The sequence below is a fragment of the Dendronephthya gigantea genome, unplaced genomic scaffold (assembly GCF_004324835.1).
Source record: "Dendronephthya gigantea isolate DGI-Jeju-01 unplaced genomic scaffold, DenGig_1.0 000013F, whole genome shotgun sequence".
NCBI lineage: Eukaryota > Metazoa > Cnidaria > Anthozoa > Malacalcyonacea > Nephtheidae > Dendronephthya > Dendronephthya gigantea.
Window position 1 is genome coordinate 994,937 of NW_021163023.1, and position 15,483 is coordinate 1,010,419.

Genomic DNA, 15,483 nt, shown 5'->3' on the forward strand with positions numbered 1-15,483 from the left:
TTTGTATTGTTTGTCATCCAAAGAACCCGGAAAATGGGCTGTATTTCGTGTTTGAATACGTAATAAGGAAGTTAAACTCCCGTTTTCCTTTTCATATAAGTGCCACGCCCATATTGTATATCACGTATATGTAAATATTGCATGTTTGCGCATGGGCAATAAGATTCCCTGCAGGGGTTCGAGGGAGATATTTTGGCGTCGCCATATTTCTTCAAAACACAAATAGCTGTATTCAAGTTTCTTGTTGTAATTTATCAAAGTAGCAGGCTTTTTCTTTTGTATTATAACGGCATACGTTAGCGAGTGTTATTTCCTAGCAAATAACTCAAAATGCCTATAACGCGTCAGGTGAAAAACGTTGTGAAGAATTATTCAAATGTTGAAGTAAAGGTCCGTGAGGCAACCTCGAACGATCCTTGGGGCCCGTCAAGCTCTTTAATGGCCGATATAGCTGACCAAACGTACAATGTTGTCGCTTTTTCTGAGATAATGATAATGATATGGAAACGTTTAAATGACCACGGAAAGAATTGGCGGCATGTTTATAAGAGTTTAGTTTTATTGGACTATATTTTGAAGACCGGCTCGGAACGTGTTGCACAACAGTGTCGCGAGAATATATTCGCCATTCAAACTTTGAAAGATTTCCAGTTTATTGATCGAGATGGCAAGGACCAAGGTATGAACGTTCGTGAAAAGTCCAAGCAGCTTGTAGCGTTGTTAAAAGATGAAGAACGTCTCAAAAATGAGCGTACAAGAGCCATTAAAGCAAAGGAGAGATTGGCTCAGGCCGGTGGTGGTTCCAACAGGCTGAAACCAGGATCCACACTTAGAGAATCAGGCAGTGCAAGTGATGTCCGTGTTGAGAAAGCAACTGAAGCTTCGCCAGTTAGCAGATCTTGGGAACCAGAACGACGGACTTATAATTCTGAAATCGAGAAAAGTCGACCGTCGAATATGAACGAGGAAGAGTTGCAACTTCAGCTCGCCCTGGCTCTAAGCAAACAAGAAGCGGATGAAACCCAACAGAAGATGGACAAAGATGAGCAACGTTATCAAATGGCTCTTAGTGAAAGTCGACAGAATAGCTTGAAACGGCCGGATAACTCATTGTTGAACATGGCTGGAACTAGTAGTTCAACTGTCCAAGCGACTGACCCTTGGGGAGGTGCAAGTGCCCCTTCCAACCAGCCGGTAGCAGACCCATGGGGTGCACCACAGCAACCACAATGGGGAGATCCAGGTGCACCACAGATAGATCCATGGGGTGGAGTCCCCACAGTCCCACCACCCCAACCGAGTCATCCTATGTCAACGCAAGCTCCCACAAGCCAGGGAATGGTGATGCCTTCTGAACCTGCACCAGTGCATGACCCATGGGGCAGCACTTCATCCGCAACAACTTCAGTTGCCCCACCGCTTCAAACAGATCCATGGGGTGCACCCTCACAACCACCCACCTCTTCATCTGGTAATCCATGGGATCATGACCCTTTCAGTGAACCACCAGCTAGTGCATCAACCAACTTGTTCAATACCCCCTCGTCGGATCCCTGGGCTGGTCAACCAACTTCTAATGGGGCACCCGGTAATGCACCAGCTTTTAATATGACAAGTGTTGCTAATACCTTGCCCACCAATACAAAACAAAAAGATCTTCTCTCGGATCATTCAACCTTAGTTAACCTCGATTCATTGGCTAGCGTAAACAAAGAATCAAACCCGTTCTTCAGTCCCACCCCTCAACCTACAAAACCAGGAAACCCATTCGCACAAGAGAAGCCTGTCGCACCCTCACTCAATCAACTTCGAACAAATCCACCTCCCCTTGTCCCACAGACGAACCCTATCCCCTTTGGGGACCCCCTCCTACCAGCCCCACTGATTCCAAGTGGATCAGCACCTGAAGCCAAAGCAAGTAACCCATTTCTGTAACAATCGACTTTGTTGAGAAATATATACAGGTAATTGAAAATTTAGTAACCCTAGTAGTGTAACCTATCTCACCTAAACTTTGTGTTACACAAGAGAGCTATGGATTAATTAGTTCACAATCGTTCATTTTAGAATTGATGTTGAAGGCAAGTCATCTTGAATTGAGACCGTTATTTGTCATCCACAAATATTTTAAGGAAATCAAGAAACTTGTTTTATATAGCCAATACTTCAAGTGCAGTAATATTATTAGTCAGTATGGCAGGCCAAGTTTTCAATTTTGATGGTCACATTGTTACACATCATGCTGTAGGATAGGGATGTTTTATCATTGAGTTAACTGTGCTGTTTAGTGTTTTCTGAAGGCCTGTTCTTTATTACACAATCATTTTGCTGGATTTTTTGTTCACGTTAACAAAATAGTGTAGTGGTAAACAAGCTCAAAATGTTTGTGAAGTTGATCACTATGAAACGATGCCTTACATTCAGAACCTAGGCTTACCAATATCCAATTGAAAGTAAATACAGAAACAAGGTTACCACGATTTGGAAGAGCTGGGGCTTACACCAATGAACTCTATTACTCTAGCATATAGAGTCCACTGGTTTACACCTCCTCTACCTAGAAAGTGCCCCTGTAGAAATATCAATCATTCTGTCCCATTCCAGGTTTATGTTTCAATTGATGAAATCTCCATTGGTTCAATGAATAGTATTTAAATTAGGGATTACTTTATTAGTCTGTAGATATAGGTATTTCACATACACATCCATGATCATTTTAAGCAAATTTCTAGCAACCAATTTCATGTTGTAATTATGTATGCTGTAATGATGATTAATATTTGCTTGCACAGTTTGTTGAAAAATATTATGCAATATAATGATACTGTAAAAATTCCAATTAAATTGCAAATTTTAAGTGTTTTTTTTAGTGTGTTTTGTTCAACATATGTATTCAAATTGCGACCTAGCTACATACATTTTTTTCAGTCTGGATGCCTGATCCTCATTAATTAATATAAGGGGCAATGCGATTGGCTTAATGAATGATTAATGGCGAGGCTGTCAGGCGAATGACGTTATTAAAGGTGTATAAACAAATGTTCATCAGCAGTGCAAACGAGTGTTGATTACAAGTCCAGTTTTATCATGAGGTCAGTGAGCACTTATATGAAGACTACATAAAGTTTTCCGCCAGCGTTTTAATTTTAAAAACAAATTTTTAAAAATGGCAAAAAAATTAAAGAGAAATTTTGGGGGGTGGTATAAAGTATAAAGAAAGAAGCAAGAATGTCGAGAAATTCACCATTATCCGGCTCTGGAAAAGCGTCCATTACTGCACAGTATTTAAGAGGCGTCCAGGCGGTGATAGTTCAGCAAGGTTTAGGCAAAACCAGGGCTTCAATTTTGTCCAAACAACTTGCTCGCCATGGCGGAAAGGAGTCTTCGAAATTAAACCAGGATACAACGCATATTTTGGTCGGAAACTCTGTAAAATTATCGAGGTTGCCAGCTCTTTTAAAAGTTAAAGAAATAAGCCAGAATACTGCCGTTGTTCGGGCTGATTGGTTGAGTTCCTGTTTGAAGGTGGGCAAGCTAGTTGATTTGGGTCCATTTGCTTTGAACGGCAACGAGGTTTGTCAAACAGAGGGAGGTACTAGTAACGTGGAGGATATTACAAAAAGTTTGTCGGGAAATACGAAGGGAAAACGCAGTATAGATGCCATTGATGATCTACCCTCAGTACCATGCAAAACTGGTGATGGAACTTCTCCAGGATCATCTGAACGTGACATTCCAACAACTTCACAGGATGTCAGTGTTGCCAAGCGTAGGAAAATCGCATTAGATGATGATGATGATAGTGATTATGTTGATAGCGATGATGATACTGAAGAGGATGGAACAGACAGTGCTAAGGATGGCGAAGAAAAACCAACTGAAATTTCTCCACATATATCACCTCATAAAAAGGTTATAATGCAAGTCTTTAAAACTTTATTCTGAAGTACTACCTCAAGGATTAAAGCCCTGTTACACAGTTTGATTTTTCCTGCAACTTGCAATGCAATTGTACTTTTAATTGAATGAGAAAGCAGCTGTTCTCCAGGGAAACCCAAAGTTGACACATTTACAGCAGTATTAGGCTTCTTCCCATGAAAATTCTATTTACAACCCAGGGTCTGCATGGGACTTAATCAACAGTTCTTTTTTCATTTTAGGGTGATAAATGGATCTGCACCAAACCATCAACGTCCAAACAAGAAAATTTAAATCAAAATATCACAGAAAAACTTGAGGTAAAGTTATTTGATCTGATATACTGAAGTAGTGGCAGGGAGATCTCTGTATGATAGTTTAGTCTTTAAAATTATTTGGAGGCTCAGGTCCCCCTTACCTCCATCCCCCACCTCCCCACTCCTCCACCACTGCATTGAAGCCAGTTAATCAGAGTACACAGTCTCATTCCTAGTTTCATTGTCAGGTCTTAGAAAGGGTTTACAAGAACAGCAATGATCAATGGAGAGCACTTGGTTACAAGAAAGCGATTGCTTCAATAAAAGACTTTCCAAAGAAAATTGAAACATTAGAGGTAATAAAACAATATTACTTTTGCCATATTACTAAACTCCCCATAATATACACCCAAGCACAAAAAAACATGTGCAAAGTCCCCCATTCTCAACCAACACTCCAGAAATTGGTGTTTACGAGGTTTCAAACTGGAAATCTAATAACCACACATACCCACATCATATGCCCCCTTTTTGGCAAAGCTGAACACTAATATGGTGGATTATTTTAGGAATGCAAAGGCCTGCCATTTGTTGGAGAGCGTCTTGCTAATAAGATCTGGGAGATTGTTCAAACCGGTCATCTTCGGAGGTTGGAAAATTTGGATCCAAAGACGAATTCTGTGGATTTGTTTTGTAATCTCTGGGGTGCAGGGCCCAAGACTGCAGAGACCTGGGTAGCAAAGGTTTGTGAAACACTTGTTAATGATACCATGTCTCCACTCCCTACTTATGTGAGCAAGCTTTGTTATATTGGTTGATGATAACAATAAAACACAATGAACTGTAGAAATGAATTTTCATTAATCGAATTGATTATCGAATTTCGAATTGATTGAATCATAAACACTGTTCACTATTGTGACCAAAAGCCTGATTATATTGGGTAGATACTGCAACCCTTAGCATCCCACTCCCTTGAAGGCCATACCCTGCTCCACTCTAGCAGTCTTAACTCCTAGCTGTCCCCCCTTTCCACACCTTTCAGCCCCTATCTCCTTCATCCTAAGCAGTTCCCATCCCCTCCACCCATAGCAGTCCCCACCCCACCACCTCTACCCCTGTATGGTAGTCCCCTCCGGCCTCCACCCTAGTGATCGCAGCAAAAATCGCCCGTGTGAGCTGGTTTAGAAGGGCTCCTGGGGTCGGTTGGGGGCGGATAAGATCAAAATTAAATAACACTCTTACATCTCTCTTGAACGAGTCAACTTGAATATTATGCACTGAATATGTAGTTGTAAACAGTATATTTGTATTAAGGTTAAAAACATTTTGTTTGCTTGAATAAAACGATAGACGTGATTTGTTTTTTGAACTTATCCGCCGTTTAAGCTAAACGGGCTTGATACAACCGGCCCCTGCCTAAAAGCTCCAAGTCTAAGAAGCCTTCGTGAAAATCAAACTGTCTCAAATTTAGGGACTCAAAACTCTGGACGATCTGAAGGAACATGGAAATCTGAATCGTCAACAACAGATAGGACTGAAATACTATGACGAGTTCTTGGAACGGATGCCTCGAAGCGAGGCTGAAGAGATTGGTAATGTTGTGATGAAGGCAGCCCACGACCTCGACCCAGATCTCCAGTGCGTGATATGCGGCTCATTTCGACGTGGTCGGACAACATGTGGTGACGTGGATGTCCTGGTGTCTCATCCTGACGGCAGATCGCACCTTGGGGTCATGGGCCGCCTCTTGGAGAAACTGAGGGAGAATGGTTAGTGCCTAGGACTCTCACACACGAGAGATACGTCAGACCGTGGTCAGATAATAGTGAGATATAGCATGAAGACGCGAACGTCAAAGACGACGTGGAAATGGCGAGTAAATGGCGTGGCATGTCCATATTTGGGCGCATCACGCCATTTATTCGCCATTTTCGCGTCGTCTTTGACGTTCACGTCCTCGAGCTAAATCGCCCTAATCTCGAAACCAGAGCCCGCGATCCATCGGGCCCCGACTCCTTCCCGCGATGGATCGCGGACTCTGGTTTCGAGATTGCATCAGACTAGTCCATAGTCCTCTTTCGACTTTCGCGTACTTTGCATTGTTGTGACAGCGCGCCCTTACAGAGGTGTGGGACTAGGCTGAAAATATATACTACACGGTGTTTTCCGAAAAAACCCGAATTCATGTGACGTGAAATTTGTCGATGGTCCATATATTGCGCTGGAGTGAAGGCCATTCTACACAGCAATTGTGAACTTTGATTTTGATACATACTACTTGAATTTACACGTAGAATTGACTGCGCTATCGATGTTTGGATGCTGAAATGCCGTTTTCAAGAATGCCCCTAAATTAGCCTAAAACAGCAAATTACAAACTAATTACAAATATACATTCAGTTTATTGGTTAGGAAAAAACTTGGTTCGGTCAGGAGAAAATTTGATCTCGATTTTTTTTTATCAGTATTTTTCACCCTGTTTATGACGCATGTCAGATACATCATGGATATTAGATTAAATATTCTTTATTTTTTTTTTCGAAGGATTTCTCACCGACGATTTGTCTCTGACGGACAATCAGAAACAGAGGAAATACTTCGGCGTGTGTTTATTACCCGGTGAGGATCGCAAGGTAAAAGGACTTAGTTTTTCTGTGTTTCACGCATTCTTTCACCTGTGGGTGAAAATAAAAAAAGGATGATTCCAGCTGTAGAACCTGCATGAACCATGTCTAACAGCACAGCTAGAAAGAGCATCTTAGAATGACGAGAACTGCAGAGTTTTGTTGCAGAAGGTTGTCAAATTTGGGAAATACATCCGTATAAAGTCCACTAATTTTGTTTTTATGACTGAAGAAAATTACAACTTTCGACTAAAAATGCCTGAAAAGATGACGTTTTACTTATTCAAAGATGACGTTTTACTTATTCAAAGATTTTACTTATTTCTATGGTGATAGATTTCATTCTTGCATAGACTGAATTTAGTATTCATTATATTTAATAATCTTTCCCATGATGTCCTTTCCTCTTTCTTTCCAGCATCGTCGTCTGGACATAATTGTGGTTCCTTACTCCGAATGGATTTGCTCCTTGATATATTTCACTGGATCAGATTACTTGAACAGATCCATGCGTTTATTGGCTAGGAAAAAGGTAAGTATATATATGGTAGAGTCGCAAAGAGTTCAACCTTTCTCCGGAAAGGATTTCAAGTTTTAAAAACCTTGCTGAAAATCCTGCCTTTCCTATGTATTCATATCTGAAGGTAGCTATTCTCTAACTGGTGCTAGTCTCACTGGTGAGTAATACAATAGTACCTGAGTCAAATGCTAACCATCATGATGTAATATGTAATATGGGGTTTTTTACATGCACGGATGCACCTTTCTCATAAACATCATTCAAAGTGAATCTTCCTCACTGGTGGTGCCCATGTTCCCACAGTTTTTTGTAACCCCTGAAATACACATAGGCCGTTTAGCTTAAACGGTGGATAAGTTCAAAATAGAAAACAAGTCTGCCGTTTTATTCAACAAGCGAACTAAATGTTTTTGACCTTAAAATAAAGATACTGTTTACAACTACATATTCAGTGCATAATATTCAAGTTGACTCATTCAAGAGAGATGTAAGAGTGTTATTTAATTTTGACTTATCCGCCGTTTAAGCTAAACGGGTTTGATACAATCGACCCCTGACATTAATAATGTCTAATTTATGGCCAATAAGGTCTAATTTATGGCCAATAAGGTCGAAGCATCACCCACGTTTTCGATAATTTTGTACCATGATATAATACAATCACATTTTAGGGTATGTCCTTATCCGAGCACTCACTCAATACTGGTGTAATAAGAAAGGTACGGTTCATAGTTTTTCTGCTTAAAGAGAAACGTTGACTGTCAAAGTTGACCGTCCTCTATATTCGCCTATACATATATAAATATAAAAATAGAAAAATAGAAAGAAACAAACTACTTCAACTGCAACTTGTAATGCAATTCTACTCCTGAGATATCTAAAGTTGACAAATACGAACATTTCTTACGATCTGCTAACTTTTTCCTAGCATTTCCAACACTCTTTGCTAATTAACATCCGCCACAAAATTATAATTGCTTTGCAAGTTGCAAGGAAAATTGCACAGTGTAGCAATTCTAAAGTCGTTGTAAAACCAATTTGGGAAAACGTCCAATGAACATTTGCTGTTCATTTACTATAGGGTCAAGAGCGTTTGACGGAAGGCACGCCTTTGACCGTCGCTCATGAAAAAGACGTTTTTAAGTATCTGGGTTTAGACTACCTTGAACCTCACGAAAGGGATTGGTGAGACAGAAATCCAATGGGCGATTTTTAACTATAACAAGGAGGAATTTCGTTTTAGACCAATCAGCAAGTTTGTTTACATTTTCAGTGACCCAATCAGAATGCATAAATTTTGATAAAAAGTACAATATGTACCATTTTACATGAAGTATTGAAAATTTAGGCATTCTGAATGGCTTTGCCTAAAAACTGTAAACAAATATGGCGATTAGTTTAAAACGAAATACCTCCTTGTTTTTTTAACTAGAATTCGAATATTTCAATCTTATATAATATTTTTAGACATATATATGTATATACCAACTTTTTAATTATTAATTTGGTTTTTAAAATTCACTAAGCTAATTAATCTTCATACGTGATCAGTTTTTAAAAAACACATTGGATTGATTCCTTGGACGAATGTCATTTTTCATAATGACTTTGAAAAATATATTTAATTAAAAAAGACAACACTGTCCATTATACTGGCAAGTTGATGGAAAAAGTTTAAGAAATGTTTTTTGCACGAAAAATGTTTTCATCATGACGGGAAAGAAAAAATTCAAGGAAGATCATAGGCAATTATATATTATACATTACACTGACAAATTGCCGAAAAATTTTTCGCGCGAAAAAATATCGCGCAATTTTAGGCCGCCTATGAGAAGGTAGAAAAACCTGTGTGTGCTGTGAATTAGAAAATCTGTTAGTCTAGTGGTGAAGATAATGGTCTCGCAACTTTTTAGTTGCTGGGTGGTTTAAATCCTCAGAAGAATATTTTTCATTATGACATGACTTGAGAGACTATGGTTCAAATCAATGGCAACCTTATTTTATCATACTAATTTGAAATTTGCAGGCATGCGGCGTGCATACACGTGTACTATCTTTTATTATATACGCATATGATGCATATTTCAAGGGCCCACAATAATTGGTTTTCACTGTTGTGGTGTCCCTGCCATTCTTGTCTATGATTTGTCCAGACTTTTGTTTACCCCTTACCATTTTGGTCAATTTTCACGACTTTTTCAACTGTTCAAAAAGTGTCTTAAAATGCTAAAAATTGCTTCCTAAGACTAATATCTTTCATTTTAGAGCGTTTTGAGATAGTTTTATAACAGTTGAAAAAGTCGTCAAAATTGACCAAAATAGTAAGGCTTACCCCTTACCATTTTGGTCAATTTTTATGACTTTTTCAACTGTTCAAAAACGGTCTTAAAATGCTAAAAATGGCTTCTAAGACTAATATCTTTCATTTTAGAGCATATTTGATTGGTTTTTGAAACATTGAAAAAGTCGTCAAAATTAACCAAAAATGGTAAGGCTTACCCCTTACCATTTTGGCCAATTTTGACGACTTTTTGAACTTTTCAAAAACTGTCTTAAAATGCTGAAAATGGCTTCCTAAGATTAATATCTTTCATTTTAGGGCATATTTGGTTAGTTTTTTGAACATTGAAAAGGCTTACCTCTTACCATTTTGGTCAATTTTGACGACTTTTTCAACTGTTCAAAAAGTGTCTTAAAGTCTCCAAAGAAAGGATTAAATGAAATAAAAAAGTTGCGCCTTTCACCACAAGCAGCGGTGGCCGAGTGGGTTAGGCCAGTAGTCCATAAGCGGTGGTGGTTCAAACCCTTGCAGTGTCAAAACATGAGTTGCGATTTCTTATTTAATTTCAAAGTCTCCAAAAAAGGATTAAATCAAATAAAAAACTTGTATCCTTCACCACAAGCAGCGGTGGCCGAGTAGGTTAGGACAGTAGTTATTCCATAAGCGGTAGTGGTTCAAGCCCTTGCAATGCCAAAACATGAGTTTCAAAGACTTGGAAAATTTAAAAAGTCTTAAGTCGAAGAAAGGATTAAGTAAAATAAAAAACAGTCGTCTTCCACCACCGGCGGCAGTGGCCGAGTTGGTTAGGACAGTGGTTAGTCCATAAAAGCGGTGGTGGGTTCAAGCCCTTGCAGTGTCAAAAACATAAGTTCCGAAGAAAAATTGATCATTGACAAAAATTGGTAAATAACAAGGGATAGTTGGAAGTCTCAAAAAAAAAGGAAGTTTCGAAAAAAAAAATTCTAAGTAAAAAGAAATTGGACAATCAAAAAAATTCAGAATTTCAAATAAAAATGAAAAAAAGAATTCGAAGTTTCAAAACAAGATTTGAAAGTTGGAAAGTTGAAAAAAATTGTAAGTTTAAAAAAAAGAAAGACAATGCAAGGGCTTGACTAACTAGAGAAATTCTTCTATCTATTTCTCTAGTTTTTTTTTCTAGTTTTTTTTCTAGTTTTTATTCTATTTCTCTAGTTTTTTTTTCTATTAAAAACTAGAGAAAAAAAACTAGAGAAAAAAAAAACTAGAGAAAAAAACTTACTAGAAAAATAGAAAAAAAACTAGAGAAATAGAAGAAAAACTAGAAAAAAAAACCTAGAGAAATAGAAGAAACTAGAGAAAATAGATAGAAGAAAAAAAAACTTGAAAAAAACCCCTAAAAAACTAGAGAAAAAACTAACTAGGAAAATAGAAAAACTAGAGAAATAGAAAAAAAACTAGAAAAAAAAAACTAGAGAAATAGAAGAAACTAGAGAAAATAGATAGAAGAAAAAAAAAACTTGAGAAAAAAACTAGAGAAAAAAACTAACTAGGAAAATAGAAAAAAAACTAGAGAAATAGAAAAAATTGTCCAGTCACACAGAAGAAGTTGCAAAATAAAAACACTAACACCACCAGACGAAAAAGGTTTACTTCTTAAACTTTACAAAGAAAAAAGTTCTCTTTATAAATCCAAGTTTTGAAAATTGTCACATAATTCATCACATTTCACACTAAAATATATTAATTAATAAGAAAAAAACTAGAGAAATAGAAGATAATACTAACAGGTTTAACTTAGAAAAAATACTAATAGGTTTAATTTAGAATTGTCAAGTCATACAGAAGAACTTGCAAAATAAAAACACTAACACCATCAGACGAAAAAGGTTTACTTCTTAAACTTTACAAAGAAAAAAGTTCTCTTTATAAATCCAAGTTTTGAAAATTGTCACATAATTCATCACATTTCACACTGAAATATATTAACTAATGAATCTGGGTGCCTTTCAACTTTCTTCAACACTAAAATAAAAAAAAGAATTTCATCAAAAAAATAATAAGAGAAAATATATTTAGAAAAAAAACTATACTAAGAAGAAATTAAAGAGAAAAGAAGTATAAGAAAAAGCCAAAATCTTTTCAATTGTGAAAGCACACGGAAAAACATGCAAAATCGAAACAACAAACACCACAAGACAAAAATCAAGTTTCTTCTTAAACTTTTCAAAAAACATTTAGAAGCAACTGCCAAAATCTTTTCAATTGTGAAAGCACACGGAAAAACATGCAAAATCGAAACAACAAACACCACAAGACAAAAATCAAGTTTCTTCTTAAACTTTTCAAAAAACATTTAGAAGCAACTGCCAAAATCTTTTCAATTGTGAAAGCACACGGAAAAACATGCAAAATCAAAACACTAACACCACCAGACAAAAAAGATTTACTTCTTAAACTTTACAAAGAAAAATTTCTCTTTATAAATCCAAGTTTTGAAAATTGTCACATGATCACATTTCACACATGTCATCACACACTAAAATATATTATCATTCACTTTATAGTATTCTCAATTTTGATTGGTTAATTTACCTGAAGTTAACTGCGTGCAAATAATACTCAGCTGCAAATAATACTCTGAGCATGCGCATTATGCAAATAATACTCTGAGCATGCGCATTAATGTCAATTTTATAAACAATGGCGACTTGCTTTGCCGAACTGTTTGATAAAACGAACTCAAAATTTAAAATTGAGTGGTAAATGAAGGCCAAATAATTGATCTGCTCGCCACCGACAAATCACGATATTTTGCTCAACCTCGCCCAATAATTGATGATTAATTAATGAATCTAGGATAGGGCTTAAATAATTCAGGTTCTTCAGGGGTGCCTTTCAACTTTCTTCAACTTCATTCATTCTAAAGAGAAAAAGAATTTCATCAATCCTTTTCGGCAAAAAGTGGCAGCAAAGTTTGTATTTTCAACCTGACATCATTATTGAAAGATATTACTCATTATCTTACTTTAGTCATCTTTCATGGATAGACAATACATTCATGAATGCATTCTGTTTTATGCCAATTATATTTTTGCCATTTTCAATAAAAAGAATGTGTCACATGCATATATTCAACCCAGACGTATGTCACTATTTAATTTGAACACAGAAATATCAAAGGTATCACCCTTCTGAGTACTACAGAATATAAATCACATGGAAATCAGAAAAATTTCTCCCAAGTTTAAAATAGCAATTGCTGGTCTTTTTCATGGATATTTATTGTAAGACCACCACAGGAGTTTTAGTAATCAGTCAGACTGGTTCAGCAGTTATAGCATTAAGTTTCATCATTGGTTTCACACATGGTGACCATAGAAGCAAATTTCAATTTCATAGTTATCATCTCAAGAATGTAGTGGCTTTTTAAAATCAAACGCTGACCATCCATGACAAAATCAAATTACCTCAGTGCAGATATCTTGTTCACTTTCCAATCAATGTACATCTGACAGTAAACGTCATATATCCACAGCTCTTGTTGCACTCTTGACCAGGAAAAATCTTGAATATATAAAGAAGACATTATTAATACAAAATTCCATTTTCAACTATCTTAATTATTGTCTAGTTTTTCGTCAGGTATTCTATGGTTACTCGATCATCCCTCTATATATAACTATGGTTGCTATATTTATTCAAAGACCAGCACAGGAATTTATTACTGGTGACACATAATGAGTATAGAAGCAAAGTTCATTTAGTAATCTTAACAAAATTTGTGACTGCCTGACGATTTTCCAAAAAAAGATCCTAGTTGCAGCAAATTCCCCCTTATACTAAATAACAAAATATATATCTGGGCAGTTGATATGTATTACAAGGTCGCTACAAGAATTTCAGCTGCAAGGCTAATATAAATTTTGAAGCAACAATCTTCCATTTTCAACTATCTTAATTATTGTCTAGTTTTTCGTCAGGTATTCTATGGTTACTCGATCATCCCTCTATATATAACTATGGTTGCTATATTTATTCAAAGATCAGCACAGGAATTTATTACTGGTGACACATAGTGAGTATAGAAGCAAAGTTCACTTAATAACCTTAAAATTTGTGACTGCCTGACGATTTTCCAAAAAAAGATCCTAGTTGCAGCAAATTCCCCCTTATAATAAATAACAAAATATATATCCGGGCAGTTGATATGTATTACAAAGTCACTACATGAATTTCAGCTTCAAGGCTAATATAAATTTTGAAGGAACAATCTAATTACCTCTGTGCAGAAATCTTGTTCACTTTCAATGTTCATCTGACAGTAAAGTTCATATCCACAGTTCATGTTGCACTCTTGACCAAGAAAAATCTTGAATATAAGAAGACATTATTAATATAAAATTCCATTTTCAACTATCTTAATTATTGTCTAGTTTTTGGTCAGGTAATCTATGGTTACTTCATCCCTCTATATATAACTATGGTTGCTATATTTATTTCAAGACCACCACAGGAATTTATTACTGGTGACACATAGTGAGTATAGAAGCAAAGTTCACTTAGTAATCTTAACCAAATTGTGACCGCACTGACGATTTTCATGAAAAAGATCCTAGTTGCAGCAAATTCCCTCTTATACTACTGAAATAACAAAATATATACCCGGGCAGTTGATATGTATTACAAGGTAGTGACAAGAATTTCAGCTGCAAGGCTAATATAAATTTTGAAGAAACAATCGAATTACCTTTGCGCAGAAATCTTGTTCACTTCAATGTTCATCTGACAGTAAATTTCATATCCACAGCTCATATGTTGCACTCTTGACCAAGGAAAATCTTGAATATAAGAAAACATTATTAATATAAAATTGCATTTTCAACTATCTTAATTATTGTCTAGTTCTAGCAGAAGGCACACAAACAGTAAAGTAAAATACTTAACTTTGACCAGACAGCACAACAATCTTGCTCAGAAAGGTCCGCGAACGGTCCACGTGGATAGTTTCTTCGGCATCGCCATTTTGAATTTGGCCGGGCGAGTCTTGAACTGATTTCTATTTCAACTGTTCTCTTGACGTTCGTCTTGATAACTGGCTGTTGAGATAAACGTTAATGACAAAATGTTCAGTTCTGCTTCAGTCTATGGGTGCGGAAAATGCTTATGACATAAATTTTCAGTAAAAAATTTTCATCATTGCAGGCAGAATTAAGCTCGAAACTTTAGATAACCTTGTACGCAGAACATTTCATATTGTACATGGTTTTTTGTTATTTCTGGCCAACAATTAGCAGAAGACACACAAACATCAAAGTAAAATACTTAACTTTGACCAGACAGCACAACAATCTTGCTCAGAAAGGTCCGCGAACGGTCCACATGGATGGTTTTCTTTGGCATCGCCATTTTGAATTTGGCCGGGCGAGTCGTCTATTCTCATCTTTTTTCTCTTCACGTTCATCTTGACAAATAGCTGTTCAGATAAACCTATATACAACGAAAAAAAGGGTCGGCTCAGCTACACTGTACTCCTTAAGGAAGGCCTACGGCCTTCCCGTAGATTAGTGTAAAGGCCTACAAGTGGAAACTAGCAGCGTGCGGGGGACCAAAACGCTCTAGGCAAACGGTCCCCCTACTGGGGTCGGACAAAGTAACCGCAGATTACGCATATAATCGCCGGAACCCACCTTTTAGTCAACGGCGAACTCCTTCTTCCTCGAACAATCTTCAATCTTGCTGAGCTTCGATCTTGCTGTCCACCTTCGATCGCCACCAATCTAAAGAAATTTTTTTTTAACGTTGAGATTATTTTTATAGGCAATAATTACCATGTGATCTTAGCAGATCACGTGGTATGATAATGTTCGACAACATGCCGATCAACTCCGAACATCATCGTGA

The 15,483-nt window shown here is 36.9% G+C and overlaps 2 protein-coding genes and 1 long non-coding RNA gene across 4 annotated transcripts; 2 read left to right on the forward strand and 1 right to left on the reverse strand.

Moving 5' to 3' along the window:
* Window positions 1-185: 185 nt before the first annotated feature.
* Window positions 186-2,839, forward strand: LOC114519618 (epsin-1-like). Its single transcript, XM_028539780.1, has 2 exons — window positions 186-1,964; window positions 2,068-2,839. Exon 1 carries the CDS (start codon window positions 331-333, stop codon window positions 1,933-1,935), a length of 1,605 nt encoding a protein of 534 aa, XP_028395581.1. The 5' UTR covers window positions 186-330; the 3' UTR covers window positions 1,936-1,964; window positions 2,068-2,839.
* A 299-nt stretch (window positions 2,840-3,138) lies between these two features.
* On the forward strand, window positions 3,139-8,601 carry LOC114519321 (DNA polymerase lambda-like). Its single transcript, XM_028539439.1, has 9 exons — window positions 3,139-3,912; window positions 4,161-4,238; window positions 4,424-4,531; window positions 4,745-4,918; window positions 5,650-5,947; window positions 6,723-6,811; window positions 7,221-7,334; window positions 7,994-8,041; window positions 8,404-8,601. Exons 1-9 carry the CDS (start codon window positions 3,229-3,231, stop codon window positions 8,509-8,511), a joined length of 1,701 nt encoding a protein of 566 aa, XP_028395240.1. The 5' UTR covers window positions 3,139-3,228; the 3' UTR covers window positions 8,512-8,601.
* A 3,515-nt stretch (window positions 8,602-12,116) lies between these two features.
* Window positions 12,117-14,472, reverse strand: LOC114519627. Of its 2 annotated transcripts, none has more exons than XR_003686598.1 (3): window positions 14,330-14,472; window positions 13,050-13,146; window positions 12,117-12,502 (listed from the first exon to the last, which is right to left on the reverse strand). It is a non-coding gene; the product is annotated as an uncharacterized LOC114519627 (long non-coding RNA). The 2 variants fall into 2 exon arrangements; XR_003686597.1 differs by lacking the exon at window positions 14,330-14,472 and adding an exon at window positions 13,862-13,902.
* Between the last annotated feature and the right edge of the window lie 1,011 nt (window positions 14,473-15,483).

Excerpts from the sequence above, each read along its gene's own strand:
- LOC114519321 (XM_028539439.1), top strand. The coding sequence starts at position 3,229 with ATGTCGAGAAATTCACCATTATCCGGCTCTGGAAAAGCGTCCATTACT. Across the intron at positions 4,532-4,744 it reads AGAAAATTGAAACATTAGAG|GAATGCAAAGGCCTGCCATT; the intron begins GTAATAAAACAA and ends GGATTATTTTAG. Across the intron at positions 5,948-6,722 it reads GGAGAAACTGAGGGAGAATG|GATTTCTCACCGACGATTTG; the intron begins GTTAGTGCCTAG and ends TTTTTTTCGAAG.
- LOC114519618 (XM_028539780.1), top strand. The coding sequence starts at position 331 with ATGCCTATAACGCGTCAGGTGAAAAACGTTGTGAAGAATTATTCAAAT.